Consider the following 25,619-nt stretch of genomic DNA (forward strand, 5'->3'; position numbering starts at 1 on the left):
CTGATCTCCTACAGAAACTGAGGAACACATGTAATTGTTGAATGAATAAAAGTGGTAGTAAGTTCAGGCTATGCTATTCCATAATGGTTTTAATGTGAACATATATTTACGGGATGTTATTTTTTATACTTATCCTTTAATTTAACCTAGAAGAGGTAGAGAGTGATCCTTGTAGTCTTTGTTTTTATTCTTTTTAATGACAAAATTATTACTCTAGTAGTATACTAAGTAGGTAGAATCATGGTTATAGCTTTTAAGCAAGAAGGGAACATAGACATTATATAATTCATATCCCTTATTTTGCTACACATGATGAAAAGACCCTGATTTGTTTGATGTCTTATTAGCTACCGTGACAGCTGCTAGGAACACACAGGAAGCTCATGACTTGTAGTCCTCTGCTTCTGAGACTACAGTTCAGCTCTGTGAGATAACTATCTATGGTGCGCAAGATGGATATAGTCATTACCCTCTTGGAGTTTACCATCTGCTGCCTGAGCTGGAGATGAGCAATTATTTACAATTATAAAGAGAGTGACAGTGTGGTACAACCTAGCATGTAGCCAGGAAAAGGGAACATAGCCCGGGACTCAGGGAAGCCCTCTTGATGATTTGCTAGAATCTGAAGATGCATAAGAAAAAGTTTGGCCATGAAAGAAGAAGAAAATTCTAGGTACATTGTACAACCTATAAATAAAGGCTCAGAGTGGGTAAGATTGTGTATGAGAGGAACCATGTGCAAAAGCCTGAGGGAACTTAGAGGACAAGGGAAGAGAGCTTTGGATAGATAATAAGCTGTGTAAGAGCTGGATTTCGGGAAACTTTATAGACCATGGCAAGGAGTAGCTAGACTTGAATGGTAGACTGTTGTAAGGTTTGAAGCAGTGGAGTAGATACCCTTGGAAGTCATACATCATTTTAGTATTAGTTTATTGTCAATGGCATAAAAGCAGAGTGAACACTAATCTACAAGTTGATTGTAACCCCCAAACACATCAGGGATTAGCAAGAGACGTGGGCAGTACAGTTGTCCGGCCATTCTGGTCAACACCACAGTACTTTGCTGTCTGGCCTGGACTTCTGCTTTGAATTGGTTTTCTGATGATACTTGAAATAATCCCATCTTCTTTCACCCTGGACCTGATAGCTATCCTATTTTTTAAATCTTGTCTTGCATCCTGATGCCCTAGGATGCCAACTTCTCTATTACACTCTCTCACCTTCTGTCAGCCAGTGGAATAGAGTCCTAATAAGTTGTGTTGGTCACTGAGGTTCATTTCTTTTAGCACGTAGCTTGCAGTCAGGAGTTTCAAAGGAATCCTGCATTTGCTGTCCATATTGCTTTGCCTCATTAAAAATGTTTGGGTTGTGAAAGAGCAATTTAATTTCCAACAACTTAGAATTTATGTCACTCGTTCCAGTTGACATGATTTAATTTTCTTTTGACTTTTTTTTGTTTTGGATTACACAGGTGAAATGTTTTGAGTTATTACTGCTGTGTGTTCAGCTGCTTTTTATTTCTTCTGTAATTTACAGTTCTCTCGTGTGCTGAGGAATCGAGCTTGGCCCACCTTTAAACAAGCCAAATCTAAGATCTCCCCACTGCACAGCAGTGATTTCTGCCCTACCAACTGCCATGTCAATGTGATGGAAGTTTCTTATCCCAAAACATCAACCTCTCTGGGGAGTGCCTTTGGTGTTCAGCTGGATAGTAGGAAGCATAATTCTCAGGATAAAGAAAGTAAATCTTCTGAGCAAGGTATGTTGGCTTTTGAAATTTTATTACACATGAACATTTAGGCAATTATAAGCATTGCTGCATTCTATAATATGTTAGATTGCTGGTATGCAAGCAATCCTGCCCTTAAAAAAAAAAAAAAAGAATTCTCACATGGATAGTTATATGCATGCACAAGTGTATACAGAGTGAAATTGGAGTTAGGCATTCATTATTATTTTTCTTTCAAGAAAGAGAGGATGATTTAAAATTAAAATTCCTCATATCTATGATAAGCATACCTCATCTTGAGTGTGAAAGCCACTAATCTGAAATGGCTTTATAACTTTGGGGAAAATCCCAGAGGAACTGGTTAGAAATGCATTAATGCCAATCTGCATCATTGCAGTGGGATGAGGGATTGGACTCTTTGTAGCTTTTAATTACTGCTCCCCACAAGATTTAATTCCTCAATTAAATTCAGTGTTGGATTGGGATTTTGTTGTATACCAGCCTGAATCTCTAAAATGTATTGGACTGGACAGTCATACATTTAAGGTAATAAATGTTACTGTGGAATGATTTTGATTCCTCAGGGAAACTGAGCCCCATGGTGTACATTCAGCACACCATTACAACCATGGCAGCCCCTTCAGGACTGTCCCTGGGACAGCAGGATGGCCATGGCCTTCGGTATTTGTTGAAAGAAGAAGACTTAGAAACTCAAGATATCTATCAGAAACTTCTGGGCAAAATCCAGACTGCACTGAGAGAAGTGGAGATGTGTGTTTGTCAAATAGATGAGTAAGTGTTTTATACTATAAAGTTTGCCTAATAAACAATCAGTAGAAAGTGGGACTTTTGAAAAATGTGTTCATTCTTTAGATTTAGGCAATGTAGGAAATTTGTGCTAATCATACAATTCGTCTTCATTTTCCAGTATCCCATGGATAGATAGATATTTTAAGTAGACATTTAATACCAGGGAAGAGAATGACAAAATTCTATCTTATAGAAGAGAACTAAGTTTCAGTGTGAAAATATGATGTGAATAATTTGTTTAAAACTGTAACAGCTGAGTATGAGGATTTTATTGTTATTTTTTTGCAATTGAAATTCCTGATATTTGATGTATGTACACTGGAGATATTTATGCAGATGCAAAATATAATAAATGTTTAATATAGTTGTTAAATGAGCAAATACAAAAAATGTACCTCCAGGATCAATACTTTTTTTTTTTTATTTTCTGTTTCACTTACTGGCCTACAAAGCAATAGCCCAAATTGCCTGGTCAGGAAGCAGTTCATGAGAAGTTTTCTATCTACATCAATCCTAACTCTTACTTAAGAATTTGACAGTTGATAGCTGGGCACTGTGACTCATGCCTGTGATCCCAGCAGTTTTTGGAGGCTAAGGCAGGAGGATTATACATTGGATGCCAACCTCAGCAACAAGCAAGGCCCTAAACCACTTTGCAAGACCCTGTCTCTAAATAAAATAAAAAAATTTAAAAGAGCTGGAGATATAGCTTAGTGGTACCCACCCCCATTCCCCAACCTGGGTTTAATCCCCAGTAGCACCAAAAAAAAAAAAAAAAAAAAAAAAAAACCTAAGGGAATTCTCTGCACTCTGGGGACTGTAGGATGGTAGGATGACTTATCATATTCTTTTCTGTGATTATGCTCCACATTTAGTCAAGTATGGTCAGAATAGCATGGCTTTGGGCATAGGTCAGTTCCTTATATATTGAAATAGATAATAATGAATTTCAAGTTTCTGGTGACAGTTATAGAAAATAACACAGAAAGCAGTCAGCATAGTACCAAATATCATGCTTGCTCAGTCATTCAATAGATGGAAATCTTTGAGTACTTCCCAAATTGGCATATTCTGAGAACGGTTATAAATGACATCATCTTATTTGCATTTTATCTTTATGAAGTTGTTGATTTAATTTGCCAGCATATGTGTATATATTTCCTTCACACACTCATATCATCCCATACCTTTATGGATAATTCATTTTAGACAAAGTGTTTAAAATTTATTGCATGCTTTTGTAGTAATCAGGCATTATACTAGTGAAGTCTTAATTGACATGATCTCTTATTTTACATATCTTTGAAATTTGGAGATCAAAATAGATACATTATATTTTTAAATTACCTTCAATTACTATTCTTTTTTCCTGAAGTTTTAGGGGTGATTTAAAATTAAAATCCTATTTTTCTATGTCTTATGAACTAACTTTTTAAAATAATAACATTTCTATATTAAACTGTAACTTTCCTGCTTATAGATGAATTAAACCACCTGAAGTTGCTAAGAAAACTATTTTTAAGCAATTGCATTATATTTTTGAATTGCCTTGAAACTCAGTAACAGAAGTTTATAATAAGTCATATTTTGCTTAATCTAATAAATGTGACTTTATTACGTGATGTGTTCTGCTTTAGATACCAGTTCTTTGCCCCTTGAGGTATTTAAAAAATATGTAAAAGAAGCATTTTTATCAATGAGGCAATAAATAATGGTATTGAATCATTGATGCCAACTCTCTAAGGAATTTTATGAGAATATCTGGCTCAATCTCATACTTCTGAATGACCCGTTTGTTGGTGGCAGGATTATTGATGTGCCTCAGCTGAAACTGCTTGAGAAACTAAGCCTCTAATGCTCTGACTGGCCGGCAGTGCCTGGCAATCATCAGACCATTAATTGATTGACTTTTTTTTTTTTTAAGAAGTAGGTACTGTCAATACATTTTCAAGAAAAATGTTGGAGCCAAAGAGGTTCCTTTACTTGATCTGAAATGTTTATATTTAAAGCATTAGCTGTTGAAAGGCATTAGGTGTTTTTATTAGCTAGAACTACTTAAAATGATTAATTATTCTTCTCGTTCCCCCCATTCTCCTATTCTAAAAGCCTTTACCCAGCTCTGTATGTTTATCAGAAAAGTGACATGACATGAGCCAGTGATCAGTACAGCTAGCCTGGTCTTCTCTTTGCATACCATGTAATTTAATTCTAAATATAAACATGTTCCACACAATTCAATCTGCAATATAATCACTTTAAAACAGTACAGTGTCCAAGTGCCTGGATTCCCTGTTGCCCTTAGTATTCAGAGATGCTGCATTGCATTTGAGCTTAACAATTTATTTAAAAGCTAGTTAACAAGCAATTTTCTTGCCATATAGTAATTATTCTTGGTCAGGGTGGAAAAGCAAATCTCAGATGCTTTGCCAAGTTTTAAAAGAAATTGCCTCTTAAGAAGTTGCTTATTCCTATGAAGGGCTGGTGTTGAGCTTGTCTTATCATGAAATCTAGACACCCTGCCACTTGAAAACACTTCTAGAAGTAAAATTTTCTTTAATACATAGGCATTTTGCTAAATCCTCCTACTTAACTTCAGATCCTAAGATAGAGATGAATTTGCTATCTAGTAACACAAGATAAGGTGATGTGATGAATTTAATCAAAGCTGTATGATTGCTCTTTCACTTTGGGACACTAAGTACTTTTGTCCTTGAATGGGCTCTTTCCAGTTAATGACACTTAGATTTGAAATATGTAAAACCAAAAAATAATTTATGAATAGCCCCAATTCTATTTTAAATTAGAGGATTTGTGTGTTCTTCCAGGGAGGAAACAAATAGAACATTGGGGAATAGGAAAGTTAGGAAATTTGGGAACAGATTTCATTTTGCAGATGCCCCAAGATTAAGACATGAATTGACTGCATTATAGGACAGTTAGTAACCTGGGGGTAGGTGGTCATCACAGATGGAAAGGCTAGTGGAATTATCTTTGGCATTTCCTCAATCCTTTTGTTGAAAAAAAAAATGTACAAATAGAAGCATAGATTCATAAAAAGCAGCATCTATGATAGGTGCTCTGTGCCAGGCAGGGTTATGCTGTTGTATACACTAATTTCATTCTCATAGTTCCTCTCTGCTTTGTATTATGAAACCCTGGGATGTATCCCAGACATTTGAAGCTTAACTTTGTTTCTGAAACTGAATTATGATTTCCTTATCCTCAAATCTATTTTGACCCTTCTCTACCTTGGGCTTCCCCTTCTCAGAAGATGATTCCCTATCTCTTCAGTTTCTCAGGCCAGAACCCAATAGTCATCTTTGGTTCTTCTTTTCCTTCCCCAAGCTCTGATTCTGCACCAGACGCTGTCAGTTATATCTCTGAATTCATTCACATCTGTCCCTTTAGATTGAGTTAGCATCCCCTCTCACTAGCACCACCAGAGGAGTTTCCACTCTGTGATTTGCTCTGATACATTCTATATTCAGCAGATGCCCGAGGGACCTGGAAAGGTAAATTGTGTAGTCCCCTGCCTAAAACCAGGAAACCACATTATTCTACAGTCAAGCTAGGGCTGTTCCTTGGTATTCACAGGAGATAGCTTTGAGGATCCCCTGCAGGTACCAAAATCCCAGGATGTTCAAATCCCTTATATCAAATTGTTTATTATTGGTATATAACGTGTGCCAAACCTCCTGTATACTTTAAATCATCTCTAGATTATTTATAATACCTAGACATTATAAATATTATGTAAATAATTATACATGATATCATGTAGGGGATAATGGCGAGAAAAAATTGTGCATGTTCAGTACAGATAGTTTTTTTTCCTGAATATTTTTGATGTGTGGTTGGTAAATCTATGGATGCAGAATCTATTGATATGAATGTGTTATTGGGGCCTGCAATTTCCTACATGATCTGCCCCTGTCTGCCTCTCCAAACTCATCTCACTGAGCTGCAGCTTCAGTAGACACTTTCTGTTACCAGAACTCTGACCCACTTCAAGGTGCTCTGCCTGGTGGGCACTGCCTCCCAGGTCTGCATGTCTGAATTCCTGAGTGCTCAAGAGTCAGACTGATGGCTGACCCATTTAGAGGTTTGCCTGTCCTCTAATTAAAGTAGATACTCCTCTGTCCCTGATACTCAGACCTCTCTTCTCTAGACATCTCTGTGTTACACTGGCTTTTCACCCCCTTTATCATTCACAAAAAAGTCTCACAGACAACAGAGGTTTCTGTCTCACTCACTCTGAGTCCACCTTGGCCCACAAGGTCTCTGTTCCACATTGTGTTCCCTCAGAGTCAAAGGCAGGTGCCCCATCAGATGGAATGTTTCTGACTGTCATGGCAGGAGAAGGGAATGAGGCAAACTGTGTACTGGTGTGTATAGAGGCTTCTACCTACAAGTGATCCCATTCACAGCCACTCACATTACTTTAGCTAAAGCAAAGCCCATCCTCAGGAGGCTAAGGGAGCACTTCCCAATCATGTGCTCACACTAACGACCCTTCTACTTCCTCCAGAGCACCTAAGGCATACGCAGGAAGAGAAGGTTATGCTTCATTTGCAAAGCATGTGCAACAGTGGATCTGTCCCACCCACCTCTGAAATGAAATAACAATAATGTTACTTGCTTCATAAGACTTGCTTCATAAGGTAGTTTTAGGATTAAATGAATTAATACCTGTTAAGTATCATAGGGATGGACATGAAGAGCATAACAAATGTTACTTGTGGTGAGGATGAGGATTATATTTTAAAAGCACAAGTAGATGAAATCCATTGTGCACAGAAATCTTTATCAGTGACATTAGGAGGTGACTGATCTGGAATGAAATGCTGCCCAGAATTTTAATTAATGGACCTTTAGTAAATAGCTTAATATTATATATGAGCAAAAGCAAAGCAAAATGTTTTTGCATGCACAAATGAGTACTATAGTCTGATGCCTTATTATTACTTTTTAGAATCTGGATATTTTATGTGAGAACATGGTGTTGAGAACAGGTTTTCCTATCATTTATTTTTAAGCTTAAACACTTGTTCCCATGGGGTCAGTGCAAGCATGATTGCAACTGTTTGAAATGAAAAGTAAATACGTGAAAATAATTCTCATTACTTTGAGAAAATATATTATGCTTAGCTCTATGACTTCTAATTTAAAATATACATAAGCGCAGAGGGCTGTCTGCAAAATGAGAACTCCTGCATATCTTTCCTCTTTGATATTCAGAGTTCATCTGTCTGTGTAGTGTGGTGCTTGGGTAATTGGAGTTACTCTAACATTTTAATCTTTGGGGTAGAAGGAGTGAATAAATATACAATCTGTCTTACAAGACGTTAAAAGTATATTTTCAAATAGAGAAACTGTTTAAAATAATTCATAACTTTCAGTTATTGAAAATGCTCACAGAGCCTTGAGCTATGTAACAGGGCTCCTTCAACCACCACTGATGTCTAAAACCTATGAAATGCTAAAATAGTATTCAAAGATCATTTCACAGTGACACTGTCCTCAGCTATACTATTTGAAATTGTAGCTCCGTGTTTTCTTTGTTCTTCTCCTTAACATTTGTCACTCTTTGTTACACTCTAAAGTTTACTTGTTCACTGTTGATCTTCTTCCAGGGAATTTTACACTCTGAAGAAGGCAGGGACCTTTGTGCTTTGTACACAGCTGTATCCACACCACTACAAATAACACCTGGTGTAACAAGTGTGCTTAATTAGTGAGACCTCTCAACAAGGATTTCACTCCACACACAGCTTTGGGTTTGATGTTAGAGAATATGTATAAGAGATAGAAAGCTACCAAATAATAAAATGAACATTTTCATTGTTATGAAAAAATAAATGTCAAGACTCGTGCTATTGGTTGGAACTCAATGTCATAAGCATGTAGTATGAGCTTGTTCTGGCTTGAAAGCCAGCCATGGGATCTTGCTTTAGATGTGGTTTAGTTAATTGAGTGAGTTTTATAGCATTCTGTTGGATAATAAAGCCCAATTACACCTTTGCTTGATTTTGAGTTAGTTCTAATGGAAGCATTTCACGGCCAAGCATCCAGGCCTTAGAGTGGTGCATCCAGCAGGTCGCAGTCTTCCCCAGGCCTCACACCACTCCATTTCCATACGGTGCTCCAGCCTTGAACCAAGAGGAAGAGGTCCTCATTTGGGCCGATTTGTGATATTTTATTCTGGCCACATTGCAGATGAGACTAGAGTAGTCCCTGTTTCCTCCTGTAGTCACATTGATGTGACTCTGCTTATAATCACTAAGGTCAGACTCCTGCTTGTCTGAGTAGCCAGCCAGAAGCCATTGACAACAGGACATTGTCCCTGTCAAGTAGAACAGACTGGGAGAAACCCCAGGTGGGACTTGGCGGGTAGATGGGTTTTTACTATTTGAGGGTGAGCCAGTGACGATAATAAAGCACATTTAGTGTTTGGGTTTAATATTTAGTAAGCACTTTAAGTTTTACCAGGCATTTTCATGTGGTGGAGATAGCAGTAATGGTGAGACAGAAGAGATGGCTATTGTGCACTAGGAATATGTGGCTCTCATTTCCTTCCATAGCACCATGTGGGCTAGTTATTCCAATCACCCCACTTATGAAAGTGTCCCTAGCTTTGTTCTAATAACAAAGCTGATCACTGGCAGAACCGGGATCCAAACATAAGTTTCTGGCCTAAATTGTGTGTGGTTTCTTTATGAATTCTAAGCAGAAAATGTGAGCTGTCTACTACGTGCTTTTGCTTTTTTTTTTTTTTTTTTTTTTTTTACTAGGATTGAACTCCGATGCATTTCAACCACTGAGCCACATCCCCAGTCCTATTTTATATTTTATTTAGAGACAGGGTCTCGCTGCATTGCTTAGTGCCTCTCCTCTTGCTGAGGCTGGTTTTGAACTCGTGATCCTCCTGCCTCAGCCTCCCAAATCACTGGGATTTCAGGTGTGCATCACCACGACTGCTCTACTACATGCTTTTTATGCAAGAGGATATGTATTTGATGTGCAACATGGGAGTACTCTAGAAATATTTGTAAGCCCATCATATTAAACAAATAAGGTAGTTATCTGTAGCAGCCAATTTGAAAATGTGCATTTATCATTTTTTTTTCAAATATCACTTTTCAGCCTTCTATCTTCAATCACATATTCTCCAAAATTGGAGCGTAAGACCTCAGAGGGCATAATACCAACAGACAGCGACAATGAGAAGGGAGAAAGAAACAGCAAACGAGTCTGTTTTAACGTAGCAGGAGATGAGCAGGAAGATTCAGGTCATGATACCATCAGCAACAGAGACTCATACAGGTAATTCATACGTTGTCCACCTCATTTCACCTGTGATGACCGGCCCCAGTCAAAGCATAGTGGGACAGCATAATCTTTCAAATACTTGCCTTATGTAACCCGAGTAACTTGGAAAGAACATTTTTTCTCTAGCTGTGTGGACCTAATTTGGGAGACTTGTTCTAAAAATGGATTGTGTAACATGGAGAGAAGGTAAGAAAATCGTGCCTACATTTACTGTTTTTGTTTTTTTTTGTTGTTGTTGTTGTTATTTGTTTTTTGGATATCTGTTTGAGATCATTGGTTTGTTGGGAACTAAATGGGAGTTCTTTTTTGCCCTGTTTCCCCCTTTCTTCTTAAATTCTGTGTTCCAAAATAACTGGAAAAATTCCACTTGCCCAACTCCATAGCCCAGCTTTGTGTTTGTTTCTTCTCTTGGATGCTTTTTTAAAATTCTAATTTGTTATATAGGACAGCAGAATGTACTACAATTCATATTATACATATAGAGCACAATTTTTCATATCTCTGGATGTACACTTGGATACTTTTTGTATTAGTTTGCTAGGGCTGCCCTAACAAAGTACCCACACTGGGTGGTATAAACAAGAGAAATTTATTTACAGGGAGTTCTGGAAGCAGGATGTCTGAAACCAAGGCATTAGCCACCTTGCTTTCTTCTGAGGGTGGAGGGACAGTTCTTCCAGGCTTGCTTGACATGTAGATGGACATCTTCTTCCCATGTCTCCTTACATTGTCTTCTCTCCATATGTATCTTTGTGTCCAGATTTACCCTCCATATAAGGACACTGGTCATATAATTAATAACCAACCCCTAGTGACCTCATTTTATCTCCGTTACCTCTGTATAGACCACATCTCCAAATAAGGCCCTGTTTTAAGGTTCTGAGTGTTAGACTTTATCATATGAATTTTGGGAGGATGCAGTTCAACTTTCCTCTCCAGAGTCTGCTCTCATGTTCTTTTAGATTCTCAGGTGAGGCTTTCTTCAGTGAATTTCCTTCTTTGAAAGTGCCTTTTCTCCCTTGAATCCTTATATCCCTTGAAGCCTCATTGAGGACTGTTGCAATCAATCAGCCACAGATGCTGCGTGGGCAGCTGGGACATATCCTGAGCCATTTACATTGAAGGCAAAAGCTACCTTATTCACTCATTTCTTATGCAGCATTTTTCAATGAAAAGATATCTTGTGAATCTTAATTACATCAAAGTTATTCCTACAAGGGATGTTTATCACAAAGTAATAAGTAACATTAAAATTTTTTTTAATATACTTTTTTTTCTTTGTTGGTGGTGGGGATGGATACCAGGGCTTCATGCACATTAAACCTGTATTCTACCACTGAAATATATTTTTATCAGACTCATGGGGGAATATGATGATTTCAGATATTTTCCCACCACAGCCCCATGTGGTAGTTTCTCATAGTAACTCCATTTTACACAGAAGGAAGCTGAGCCCCATTTGAGTTGCATAATTTAGCTACATGACCAGGTTGTCTGGCTTCACCATTTCTCTATTATCCCAATTTCAGTGTTTCTGGGAAGAATTTTAATGAATACATAAAAGCTAATTTTTTTCCTAGAGATTTGATAATATATCACACAGATTAACTACCTTTACCATCTCATTTACTTTTAGCATCTAAAGAGAGCAGCATGCTCTTTAATGGGAATCTGTGGTTTTCCTCCGGTGGGAAATTACATGTTTTAAAATACTTTCTACCTCACGTTCTAGTTATCAGATAATTAAAATTACCCTCACAGCCTCCCTCTAGGCTAAGAAAGAAACTTAAAGTTAAGTAAGTTCTTTTTAATAACTCTAAGAGGAAAAAAAAAATTAACTCCTGCACCATTTCTGAAATCCTATTTAGGCCCATATTCACACCCAAATAATTCAAACATCTTTCCTTGGATATTCATCATTATTGAGTATTTACCTGCGGGGATAGTAAATACCTGTGGTATTTACTTCCCTAAGGGAGTTCAGAATATTACCAATAACTTGCAATTTAAGCCCAGAAAAGGTTTGAAAGGCAGAAATCATGAATCAGGACTTTGATCCTATAAGCAAATTAGCTGCAGGCCTGTGTCACCAAAATAGATCATGAAAAATTTTATGTTTGGTTTGACTCCTTAGTATTATAATTACACATTTTTTAAAAATTCACTTAGGATCAGAGTATATGACATAGCAACATTTGAAATTTGATTAAATATGCATTTTTTTTGAAGTGAGATATGTCAAGTCAAAGGAGCTTTTCAGTCTCATAACTTTGTAGAAAGCATGTTAAGAAACATGGCGGAGGCATAAACTCCCATAATAAGTACTAGCAGAGGACTTGGGCAATCGTATTCTTAAAGTGATGTGAAACCCGTTCTTTTCAGTGACTGCAACAGCAACAGGAACTCCATCGCCTCCTTCACCAGCATTTGCAGCAGCCAGTGCAGCTCCTATTTTCACAGTGACGAAATGGACTCGGGTTCGTTTGGCAAAGGCATTTGTGTTTTCTGATGTTGGTGTCATTGCAGATAACTTTAAGGGATTAGTTTCTTTGATCCATAGGCCAAGTTACCTTTTATCAGTCATTCTCAGTGGTTGCATGTGTTGCCTTCCAGTTTTATGTGCTAGATAAAGTCGATGCGCCAGTCTCAATTACAGAGGGAATGAATTAAAAAAAAAAAAATGGAAGAAGCAGGCTCCATTTTTATCTTATGTGTTTTATGGGCTTTCTACGGTAGTGTCAAGGATCATGAGTATAGAGGAAATGAGTTTTACTGAAAGCATGAGGCATTGTTGATTGGGGTGGACTTGTGGGAAGGATTTTCAAAGAAAGGATTTTCTTAAGACAATAGGTGTTCCTGAGCAAGCCTTCCACGTGGGAGATGGAGAGAGGGATGGTGAGAAAAGCAGGGAGTGATCTAAATAGCTTCAAAAGTCGTCTTTCTTGGGTATAAAGAAAAGAGAATTTTAATCCAGTGAAAACAAATCTTAATTCTTTGCTGTGCAGTTTGATTCAACCCTTCAGCCACTAGAAAAACAGACCCTTGGAAAGACTCCTGAGCATGGGGCAGCCAGGGTCCTTTCTGTATGTCATTCTGCTCTCCCTTGTTTGGGGAGGAGCCGTGATCTGACATCTCAGATGTTCTGAACACTTTTGGAATTATATTTTTGCACATGACAACTAATGTGGAATAAAAGCTCGTATTCAATTATTTTTTTACTTTATTTAATGTGAAAATATTTCATGAAATAAATGACTTTTTTTTTTTCTTTTGGATATCTAGGTGATGAACTTCCCTTAAGTGTTCGAATTTCTCGTGATAAACAGGATAAGATACATAGTTGCCTTGAGCATCTTTTCAGCCAGGTATGACAGGATGGTTTTCAATCTTTTTTCCACAGAAAAAAACTTCTCAAATGTGATAATAACAGTCTGTAGGTAGAATGGAAAGGCCTCTGTTTGTTCCTCCTTTGCCCTCAATTTGAAAAGGGAACAAAGAGTTCTTCAGCCAAAAGACACTGTTGTGAATATCAAATATTTTACAGTCCTTGAAAACTTAAAAGTATTAAACACACAGAAGATAGCTTTTAGATTATTTGTGTGTTTTTTTTTTTCTGTTTGTGTGGGTGGGTTTTCAGAATACTCTGACCTTTCTCGATACTCACTCAACACCATTCTTAATTTCAAAAGGTACAAGATTATCCTGGTTTTCATGTTGCTGTTTTGAATTAAAAAAATTATAACCATAATCAAAATTAGTAGTATAGAAGCCTCTACTACTTTGAAAAGGATTCCAGTAACTTTTAGTTTAGTAACTGCCAAAATTCCACTTTCTTTTGTAAAGTAAATTTATTTTTTATATTAATGTGTGGTAAGAGAATAAGATTTTATTGGAATTGCTTTCAGGTGAACAGGTGTTTATTACAATATTTTATTCAAAGACACATTTTTTAGTATTGTGGGATTTCAAAAACAATTGTTTCTTTAAGGAAAACATATTTAGACAGGTGTGGTGGTGCATGGCTGTAATCCTAGAATCTCTAGAGGCTGAGGCAGGAGGATCACAAGTTCAAAACCAGCCTCAGCACCATAACAAGGCCTTAAGCAATTTATTGAGACCCTTTCTCTAAATAAAAAAATTTAAGAAGGTCTGAGGTTGTGGCTCAGTAGTAAAGTGCCTTTGCTTTCAATCCCCAGTACCATGAAAAAAATTTTTTTTTTTCAACAAGACTTACTCTTAGGAATATTTATTATGTCTTAGGACAAGCATGTAACTCTTGGAAATCTGCTATTGACAGGTGGATTCAATTACCAATCTCCTAAAAGGACAAGCTGTTGTGAGGGCCTTTGAGCAAACTAAGTATCTCACACCAGGTCGGGGATTACAAGGTAAGGTTTAAAAAATAAGTAGTACAAGAAATCAGGAAACAAAAGATAATAGATGATATAGTCATGGAGGAAATACATTTTATAAGAAAAAAATGTGATTGCTTATGTTTCATTATTCAATGGATACTACCTCTATTTTGATAATTTTCAAATATGTTAACTATTAGTACAGTTTTTTTTTTATAGATCACTATGAACCTTTTAGGTTTCCTTGAAATTTTAATTCAATAGTGGCCAGGGTAAACAAAAATGTATCAATTGAAGATACATAAGTACTAAGCTGCTTTTGCTGAATTCAAAAGTGATGCCTACTTGGTCATTTCCTAGGGATGAGAAACTGGCCTGGGAATGTGAATTTGCAAATAGAGCAGTCAGGCAGAACAAGATATAGAACTGCCACTCTCTGACATCTAGTTTAGGATGTATAAAGTAGAACTGTTTTCTAAATTTGCTTCTTTTTGAAACATCTGTAAGAAAATGACATAAAGGTTTGACTTTTAAAGATTTAACCAATTCTGCTGTAATTAAGCTAAAGAAATTACCATCTTGATATTATAGGATGAGTGTGATTAAACCACCACCACAACAACAGCTTTGAAGCCTGTGGGTTGCACTGTTTGGGACTTGGTTGAAAATTAAAAGAGATTTTCTGTATTCATTTAGAATTTCAACAGGAAATGGAACCAAAGCTGAGTTGTCCAAAAAGGTTAAGGCTTCACCTCAAGCAAGATCCTTGGAATCTTCCCAGCAGCGTCCGGGCTCTTGCTCAGAACATCAGAAAATTTGTTGAAGGTCAGCATGAAAAGCAAAGAATGTTGCATGATATCAGCAGTAATAATTTTAAAACCCATTAAAACCAAAAGTCCAGTAATGCCTCATCACTTTTCAGTGTTTCATGTTGTGAGGAAAATATAAAGGATTGAAATGGGTGAGGAAGAAGTGAGGAGTGAATAAGATTGCAGAATCTCATATTCTAAGGATCTTAAAATTGTATAGGGTGTCATTGACAATATTCTCAAAGAATAAAACAAGGCATACTTAGGAAGATAAACTGGACATGGAGAGATCATTTTTCTAAGGGATCACAAAAGGCATGAAGCTAAATTTTATGGAGAGTCAAAAAATTTGAATGTGAATCTGTGTGAGAATCAAATAGGTTGACATAGTTTTTATCATCAGTTTTAAAGTTTCTTTTTCAGAAGTGTTAGTCTCAGTTATTATCATTGGCTACCGTGATATTACTTACACAACATCCTCTAATTTGTACAACCTATAAATTGGAGAGATAAAACATGGAGAATACTACACTGAGTCTGATTGTATGTAGTTTGGGGCCAGAGTAATTAAGTAGATAATTCTGAGAGTTTCCAGTATAGTTATGATAGAAAAACATAAAATGAGAAGTTTTGCATAATTTTAAGAACTTTATAATTTAACAGTTCTCTTCTCAGTGACTCGGCTAGTGACTAGCAATGTCTGGAGATGCATTTGCTTGTCACAGTTGTGAGTGTGCTATTGGCACCTAGTGGGTGGGGCCAAGGGTGCTTCTCAACTTTCTGCAATGCCACAATGTCACAACCAAGAATTATTTGGCCCAAAATGTTGATAGAGCTGAGGCTGAGAAACATACAGTAAATATCATGCCTGTGTTTACATTTTTATTCCTCAGTCCTTTGTATGTCAGTTGGGTGTGATAGATAATATTCAACAGGATTCCAGCATAATTTGGGGGGTGTATTAGAAAGAGTTATATACTTTGCTGACAAAAGATGTTCTTAGTGTCTGATGAAGCCTGAGCCTGCCACTCAACTCCTTTATGCCTCAGCTTTCTCATTTATTAACTGACAGAGATGGTTTAAGTATTCTGTGATTACTAAGTCTTCTGCATAGAAATATACTCAAATGTAGCAGCTCATATAATGTTTAAGATTGGAAAATTTTGTATAGCTATAGAAAAATTTTGCAAATAAATCATAGCAGTTCTATTGTGTGATGAAATATTTTGTTCGTGACAGCTGGATTTATTAGCCATTTTTTAGTTTTATGGCTTCATATCACAGTTACCTGGGATACTTTTTGGTATCATATTGAAGCAAAAAGTCTGAATTTAAAATCCCAAACTAATGAATAGCAAAATTGATGAACACATTTATTTTTTATAACATGTCATTTTAATTATAAAATAGGCATAACATTAATTTACCATTTGAAACTTTGTGTGTGTTTGTGTTTATAGTTCAGTTGCTTTAAGTACATTCTTATTGTCATACAAGCATTATAACCCTCTATCTCTAGAGCTTTTTAGATTTCTCAGACTGAAATTCTGTACTTATTAAGCAATAACTTCCTGTTGCTTTTTCCCTTAAGCCCTGGCAACCACTATTCCATTTTCTGTATCTTTGAGTTTGACTCCTTTGAATTTGATTCCTCATGTAAAAAGAATCCCAATATTTGTATTTTAATGTCTAGGTTATTTCATTTGGTATAATGACCTCAAGGCTTGTCTATTTTATAGCATGTGTCAGAATTTCATTTCTTTTTAAGACTCATATTCCATTTTAAGTGCATACCATATTCATTCTTATTCATTCATTCATTGAGGGACAATTAGGTTGTTCCTACTTTTTGACAATTGTAAATAATGATGATGTGAACTTTGGTATATAAATACCTATTTAAGTCTCTGCTTTCAATTCTTTTGTATATATGCCCAGAAGTGGAATTGCTGGATCTTACAGTTTTATGTTTAATTTCTTGAGGAAATGTCATACTGTTTTCCAAAGTGGCTCCACCATTGACACATTTTTAAAATGTGTTCTTTTTAGATATACATGAGGGTAGGGTGTATTTTGACATATTGTACATACATGGAGTATAACTTATTCTAATTAGGACCCATTCTTGTAATTGTATATGATGTGGAGTTTCACTGGTTATATATTCATATATGTATGTCCGATTCATACTGTCTTTCCTGTTCCCAAACCCTTCCGTTCCCTTCATTTCCCTTTGTCTAATCCACTGAACTTCTAATCTTCCTCTCCCTACCTTCCCTTGTTGTGGGTTGATGAATATGTTTTTTAAAAGACATTGAAGTATAGGGAATTTAAGCATATACTTAACTGAGCAAAAGCGTATTTTTCTCTGAATAGATGCCACTATCATAATACTCTCAGGAATTGTAAATCTGTAGTTCTTGTCATCCTTGAGTTTTTCTTGTTGATGATCAAAATAAATTAACTTAATTATATTTATTTTTAGAGTAAAATGCATTTATCTATTAGAAATGGAGAAATTCTTAAAACGTCTTTATTGTTTTTGAAGAAATTTAGATATAGACTTCTAATGTGGGATAAAAACTTAATTTTTAAGAAGATATTCATCTAAGAATCCTGCATTTTCATCTTAAGCCCTGCTTTTGGACTCTGTACCTTGAGTCACAGTGGGCAGCCGAAGAAAAAACAACTCTACATGTATGCTTTGATTGACTGACCAGTTGATATACTGGTACCTCTTTTGGTCATGGGAGCCCAGTAGCTGGTTGAGCATGGCTGAGTGTACTGAGAACTCTTAGTCGGTGGTATCAGGGCTGTCCGCAAAATTTAACATAATGCCACATGGCCAGAATTTCATGGTTGATGGGATGACCCCATTTCTGATGTTACCTTGTCTCTAATTTCAAAATATCTCATCAAATGCATGCCAAATAGGATATCAAAATATCACCATTCTATGATCTTTACTTAGGGAGGATTGTTATAGTGCCATTCAAAAGTTATATTGTGCCACATGTGGTAGCTCATACCTGTAATCCCAGCTACTTGGGAGACGAGGCAGGAGGATCACAAGTTCAAGGCCAGCCTGAGCAGGTTCTAGAGCAGTTTTGACAATTTAGTGAAACCCTGTTTCAAAATTAAGAATAAAAAGAGCTGGTGATGAAGCTCAGTGGCCAGGTACCCTGAATTCAATAGCCAGAACCACCCCTAAACACACACACACGTATACACAAAGACATATACACACACATTGTATCCTTATGCTCTTATCTACTCATAACTTTCTAAATTGAAGAAAGAAGATAGTAGGGAAGTTAGGGGACTCAGTGGGAGACTGGTTAATTACAAGGTGTTACTATGACAGTGCCTATCATCTCCTGCTTAGTCTTTGAGCTAAATTCTCGTCTCATAGTATCAGCTGAATGAAGATGTGTTTCCCTGAGTAACACAGCATCCCCTTAAATTCAAATGTTTATTAGTAAAAATATTTTTAGTTCTGCCACCTATGAAAATTGTACTCCTTTCAAAATCTGTGTCTTTTTTTAAGCAACCTACTTTTTCATTTTTCCTCTATTTGTCCCAATGTCCTAAAGTATGGCTCTTACTTTTCCTCTTTTTATCATATCCCAGTAACGGTGATGGTTTTCTGGCTAATCTTTCTTTTTCCATCTTTGCTGATTCATATATACCATTACTGAGTTCATCTTCTTAAAACACCTCATTTTTTATTTTAGTGCTCTGTCCCAGAGCCTTGTAGTGTTACCTGTTATATAAATCCAAATTTCTCAGTCTGATTTGAGAAGTTATTTTTCAGTGGGACTTTCTAATTTCTCAATCTCAGTCATTTAATACATAATAAAATCTTTCTTGGGCTGGGGATGTGGCTCAAGCGGTAGCGCGCCCACCTGGCATGCGTGCGGCCCGGGTTCGATCCTCAGCACCACATACAAACAAAGATGTTGTGTCCGCCGAAAAAACTAAAAAATCAATAAAATTCTCTCTCTCTCTCTCTCTCTCTCTCTCTCTCTCTCTCTCTCTCTCTTAAAAAAAAAAAAAACTTTCTCTTCTGGATTGTTAAATATTAGTTACTCATTCAGTATTAGATTCATTTGCTAGCAGTATTTCCCACTCTTAGCATATGTATCTATTCCCCTGACAGTCTGATTTTAAATTTTTGACAAAATATTTTCTAGTCTTAGAATTCTAGCCAAGCCTCAGCTAGGTTTAGATTAGAACAATAATAATCTTATCACACATACAGAATGTTAAACAATTTTCAAAGACTTAATATCTATTCCCACTCATTTTTTTCTACACTGGGCTGTAAAATTGATAAAGTACATGTTGTTATCATTTATGAATGAGCTAGTTGAGACTTAAGGTAATTTAGCAATTTTCTAAAGCTACAAAGCTAGCATATAACAACTCGGCTTTCTGACTCTTAGTTCAACATACTTCTTTGCCTCTGAAATCCTTGTTTTTGCAGTCTCATAGAATAGCTTGCAGTCTCCTAAAAGTGCTTGCCCTTTGAAGTATTTGCCACATTGCTGACCAGTTAATTCTGTTTCTGACTCTACTGTGAAAATGTTTAGAAAAGGATGCAAATTAACCTTTTTGGGTAACTTTGTAAGTTTTAAAATTTACCAATTACAAGTGATCTGGTTGCCAGTTGGAAGCAAATAGTAGCACATATCTCATTGGACCTATAGCAATGGGTATGAAGTTTAATACACATTTATCAAATATCTGTGATTTGGCTTGTGTAGGATGGGGTGGAAAGAAGAATGTGTGTGTGTGTGTGTGTGTGTGTGTGTGTGCGTTTACGCGCACACGTTTCTTAAATAGGCAAATATAACATGTCGGGTAAATGAGATTTTTATTACCTAATTTAAAAAAATATATACACACAATACATATACATATACATAAATATATATATACACACACACACACGTATATATATATAATACATTCATGCTAATTTTTACTCACAGTTAAAATGTGATGTTTGTGACTGAAAAAGAGAATAATTAACTGAAGTGTTTTTTTTTTCCTTTCTCTGCAGAGGTAAAGTGTAGGATACTCCTGTCTCTTCTTGAATACACAGGTAATATTTTGCATTTAAAAAATATTTTTAGTTGTAGATGGACACAATACCTTTATTTTATTTTATTTATTTACGGGTGCTGAATATTGAATGCAATGCCTTATGAGTGTCAGGCAAGCTCTCTACTACTGAGCTACAACCCCAAGCCTCTGCATTATTTTTTGAAGCAACGGATTCCAGGATTTTAGAAGTCTTATAATAGGAAGGCAATGACTTCCACTGGTTTAAAGACAGTTGAAAATATTATCCCTACCTTCTTTTAAGCTTTGGAAAGATTGAAAAAATGGATACTAACATAGTTTCAATAAAAACACAAAGTATATGCTTATTTTTGATGACTGGTAATAACCTGAAATGTACATCAATATCTAAACAGTGTCATTGAAAAGGAGGAAGGGAACAGGTTTTGGTAAAGTTGTGCAGTTAGTTGTAGGTTAAAAAATATTAGCAATGAGAAATGATACTAAGGACAACTAAGTATTTGATCAAACTCTAAAACACAGGCAGTAAGCTGCTAGCCTTATGCAGGCAGGCACTGTGTCTATTTTCATCATCAACAACTGCTTAAAATAAGAACTGGCATGTAGTGTTCAACAAATATGTCTGCAAGACTCTGATTTGAATTAAAAAGGGAAATTTTATGAAAATATTTTTGCAAGGTTTTTATTCAAGATGCATTAAAAAGGATGTGGATCCAGAAGATCAGGAAAACTCAGGCATCTTTTTTTCTGTAAATATAAAGGTATATACATGTGTTGATTGACTTATTTTTGTTATTTTAATCTCTTTCTTATCAAGTATATGTATATATACAAACAAGTACTGTTACAGTAACTTTAGATTCAGCAAGGAATTTGCACCTAAAAATGCAAGCTGAATAATTATCTGTCCCATCAATTAGTTGTTGTTTTTTTTTTAAAGAAAATACTATGAATTTTGTGGCTTAAAACAATAACTATCATTGCTCCAGTGTCTTGTGTCACCTGAGGTGTTTTGGTGATCCCTGCCAGGTTTTGTTGAGGTGGTTAGGTTTGTTCATGTGGCTGCAGCCAGGAGGAAATTGGCTGAGCACAGATTATCTTGGGTGACCTTACTTGCCCATGTCACAATTGGTTGGCTGCTAACTGGGATAACAGGGCTGATGGTTGTGAGGGTCTTTAAAAGCACTATTTGGGAATTTTATTATTTTCACAGTTTTAAAGGTGAAGAAAATTGACATTCGGGCAGGTTAATAATAACTAGTATTCATTTGACACATAAATTAGAGCATCATGATGATTAGGTAAATTAGGCCTTATTGGGTAAATGACTAGCATGGTCATCTATGAAGCTATCCTGGTCATTTCCATGTGGAGAATTTTCAGGGTTCCAAGAAGAGAGCAAAAGTACACTAGAGTTCACTGTCTTCTGTTGGTCACATCACAAAACTGGCACCCCCCGCCCCCCCAGAGCTTCAGATGCAAGATGCAGGGGTGAAGATGGAGACTCTGGCTTTATTTTTTATTTTTTCCCCAGACAGGGTCTTACTGTGGGTCCAGGCTGGCTTGCTGGCTTTCACCTCCGAGGCCCCAGTGATTCTCTTACTTTAGCTTCGTGAGTAACTGGGTCTGCAGATGAGCATGTGCTCATCTTAGGACTATTGATGCTATTGATGGCAGCAGTCGAAAAACTGTATTGCAAGGGCCTGGATACAGAGAGGGGAAAAATTTGTGACCACTTTGACACTAGACCACCAATGAATGAATGAGTCCAGTTAACAAAGAGGGCTTTTCTGTTGTTTGGTTGATTTTTGCTCTAATTAAACAAGATTTTGCCTTGCTTTGCTGACTAACAATAACCACCACCACAACAAAAATCTTATAGTTCTAAATTTTTCCTAATAATACCACACATCATAGACCAAACTTTCACAGATTCTGCTGGGTGCTCACACAGCCACTATGTGAGAATGTTATTGTTTTCACAGTTTTAAAGGTAAAGAAACTGATGTTCAGACATATGAATAATAACTAGTAAATGGCATTCATTCGACTTATAATTTTGAGCATCCAGAGGATGAGGCAAAGTGGGCCTTAAAAAGTACATGAATAAAATAGTGTTGAAAGTCATACTTAGTTTTGCCAGTTTCAGAAGTAAACCTGGAAAGCCTTCATTGTTTTGTTCATTAACATTCAGATGGCTGTTGCTTATTTTGATTTTTTTTCATACCTCCCATAACTCATTTGCCTACTTAATTGCTTACTCTCTTTTCCCTCTTATACATAGGATGGCACCAAAACAGTAATCAAAGTACTCCATATTTTTAGTTATTTCACTTGAAATAATATGCACGGGTCCATTAAATATTTTCTTAACTTTTTTTTCTTAATTTTAGTTGCAGATGGACCTTTATTTCATTTATTTGGTTTTATATGTGGTGCTGAGAATCAAATCCAGAGCTTCACACATACTAAGCAAGTGCTCTACCATTGAGCCACAACCCCAGCCCACTTTCTTAACTTTTTGTTCCTATCTTTGTCTTTCTTGTGTTCATTATTATTGTTGTTGTTGTTCTTCTATTGTCTTTTGCTATCTATCCCCTACAGTCTCTTTTTCAGTGTAATATCTGAGATAATTGTGTGGATCTAGAAACCATCTCATTCTTTTTTGACCAGCTAGTTAGTCATAGAACTTGAACTTTTAAAAGCTGAGATTAAATGAAGTGTTAATATTTTAAAATACATTGGTAGGAGATGAGTTTAGTAGGTGCTTTAATATTGAAACAAAACCATGTGTTCAGAGCATATTCCCAGTATAAGAAAACTCTTGTACCACAAAAGTTCTAAGTAACCTGTTACAAAAACCTAGAATGCCTTGGTCTTTATCTTCTGCTAGAAGCTGGAAGCAGCAATTATGATTCTTGCTGAACTTCTTTCTTCTTGATAGAAGTGCAATAAAAGTTCGGCTTTTGTGTAGTGTGAATGAATGATTAAAGACAACAGAGTGGATCAGTTTTCCTGGGAATTAGCAGATTTTGGTTTTTTTTTTTTAATTAAATCATTTTATTTATCATGTTTGTATGTTATTAATAATATTTTCTATGGTCTGATTATACTTTTTTATTTTGGACAGCATTAATGTAATATAATATTTCATGTCAAATACTATTTGCAAAGACTAGTATCGAAGAAGAAGAACTCATTTGTTCAGGCTTTATTCTTTTTAAAAATTTTTTTATTCTAATTTGTTATATATGACAGCAGAATGCATTACAATTCATATTACATATATAGAGAACAATTTTTCATATATCTACTTGTATACAAAGTATATTCACACCATTCGTGTAGTTTTTATACATGTACTTAGGGTAGTGATGTCCATCTCATTCCACCATCTTTTATTTTTACCCCCTTGCTCCCTCCCCTTTGCCCTTTTTAGAGTTTCTTTAATCTTCCCATGCTTCCCCTCCCAACCCCACTATGAATCAGCCTCCTCATAGCAGAGAAAACATTTGGCATTTGGTTTTTTGGGATTGGCTAACTTCACTTAGGATTATATTCTTCAACCCCATCCATTTACCTGCAAATGCCTTGATTTTATTCTCTTTTTCTTTGTTTATCATATTGTTTTTTCTCCATTCAAGAATAAAACTGAGTACCTACTCAGTGTCAGGTACTGCTCTATTCTGGAGAAAGGGGAATCACAATGATAAGTCTACCCAATTACACTTTAAGTGATTTAAATGATTTTAATTTCATTTATCTTTATTGCAGGCCTAAGAAGTAAGAATGAACCCCATTTTACATATAAGGGTCCATGATCTAAGATCATGTGCTTTAAAGTGGGTAGTTATATAGAGATTATGTGCATCTAAAACCCATGAGCATAACCCACAGGATACACCACTTCCTCTGGCCTTGGTGTGGTGATGATCCCCTGAAGGACATACATATGGAAACGGACTTTGTGAATGTTATGTGGTCAGCCATCTGCCAGGGATGCCCCTGGTGTGTGGTGACAAAAGAAGTTCAAGGTGCTTCATGGAAAGAAGGGAGGTTTCACATAGGGAGACAGAATGTTCTAGTATCTCAATGAGTTTCAGTAGTTCAGGGAGTTGACTTTTGAAGAAACACTTAATGTTTGCTAGGTGGAGAGGACAGGACAGCCTGTTGCCAGAGGAAACCGAGAGAGAAAATATGGGTTGTAAAGTGCATTTAATAAGTATATTTGATGTTGAAGAATGTGGGGCAGAACTTTGTGACTCAGAGGACAGATCTGTGCACCCTCTGTTCTGGAGGCTTTCAGATCCATTGTTGAAGTAGGGCAGAAGAAGTTGGACACCTGAGGAATTTTCAGGAAGCAGCTTTATTGATTGCAGTGTTCAGAGGTAGCTCTTGCCTAAGAATTCTTACTTTGAAGTAAGATTTTGGAAATTCTTTGAACTTTATACCCAGGGGGTAGAGGGGTCTGGAGATTTACATAAAATTTTTTCTTCTTTCTTTGAGTTCTCATGGCCAGTATCCAAACTTGGACTTCTCTATACCTCATGTGTATTGGTACAATATTTAATTCCTATGGGGCATTCAGAGTTAAACATTCGAATTAATGAATGAATATAGCTTTCATGGGGCAGATAGAGTTATCAACTTCTTTGCATATTGGCAAGGCTAGTGAACATTAATTGAAATCAGTTCCAATTCAGTAATAAGGTTGAGTGAAAATTTCAATTGGGCTTAACTACATGTAGGGAGTAGAATAAACATCTATATATTCTTTTAATATTAAAAAAAAGAAGTTTGAGAATTTCTTCTCAAACACAATTTAGAGATAATTATTTCTACTCATGGCCAAGTTATTAAACCTGGGGATCTCTACTGAAGCTCACAATGGAACCAGAACCCCCCTTCTCTAGACTCTGGCTTCCCACTCTTGATAACAGAAATTTCTTTCAAATTATATTTTTATTAAGTTATTTTTAAGTTATAAGAGAGAACATTTCTGCAAAGCTTCTGAAATAGTTTTAAAATCTCACTCAGAATTTCTGCTCTAGTATAGGACAACTGAAAAGTAAGAATGTAAAAAGAAGAGCTAGGGAAATTTTTACTTCTTTGGTTTCTTAGACCTCAGTACTCTAGCTGCACATTTGAACTAACAAGCTATATGAATTTCCTTCCTAAGTCCAACTAAATCCAGAGATTTTAGGAACATATAGGATTAATTAATACATTTTCATTTTACTTATTTATTAGCTCCTTCGGGTTTGTTATTTCCATTTACTCATTTTGTAAACATTTATTGAATACCTACTCTTTATAGAAATTGTACCCAACAAAATAAGCATTTGGTTTTTTTGATAATTGAGAATTCGAAAATACTAATTCCTAGTTTAGACATTTTTGTATTTTTACCTGTAAAACACTCTTGCCCATCTGGTAGCAAGGGACATATGGTTAGAACCACTTAAGGGAAATGTCTAACATATGTGAGTTGCATTAGGA

The 25,619-nt window shown here is 36.1% G+C and overlaps 1 protein-coding gene across 3 annotated transcripts in view; it reads left to right on the plus strand.

Annotated features, from left to right (window-relative positions):
• Nucleotides 1–25,619, plus strand: part of Prex2 (phosphatidylinositol-3,4,5-trisphosphate dependent Rac exchange factor 2) — a 294,983-nt gene that overhangs the window by 169,946 nt on the left and 99,418 nt on the right. For all 3 annotated transcript variants that reach the window (XM_040294020.2, XM_005322936.5, XM_078017136.1), the window contains 8 exons: nt 1,537–1,759; nt 2,314–2,521; nt 9,683–9,862; nt 12,251–12,345; nt 13,151–13,233; nt 14,166–14,256; nt 14,920–15,048; nt 20,098–20,139. In XM_040294020.2, coding sequence (XP_040149954.2) covers nt 1,537–1,759; nt 2,314–2,521; nt 9,683–9,862; nt 12,251–12,345; nt 13,151–13,233; nt 14,166–14,256; nt 14,920–15,048; nt 20,098–20,139 — 1,051 coding nt within the window. The remainder of the gene's footprint in view (nt 1–1,536; nt 1,760–2,313; nt 2,522–9,682; nt 9,863–12,250; nt 12,346–13,150; nt 13,234–14,165; nt 14,257–14,919; nt 15,049–20,097; nt 20,140–25,619) is intronic.

Source organism: Ictidomys tridecemlineatus, chromosome 7 (assembly GCF_052094955.1).
Source record: "Ictidomys tridecemlineatus isolate mIctTri1 chromosome 7, mIctTri1.hap1, whole genome shotgun sequence".
Lineage (NCBI taxonomy): Eukaryota > Metazoa > Chordata > Mammalia > Rodentia > Sciuridae > Ictidomys > Ictidomys tridecemlineatus.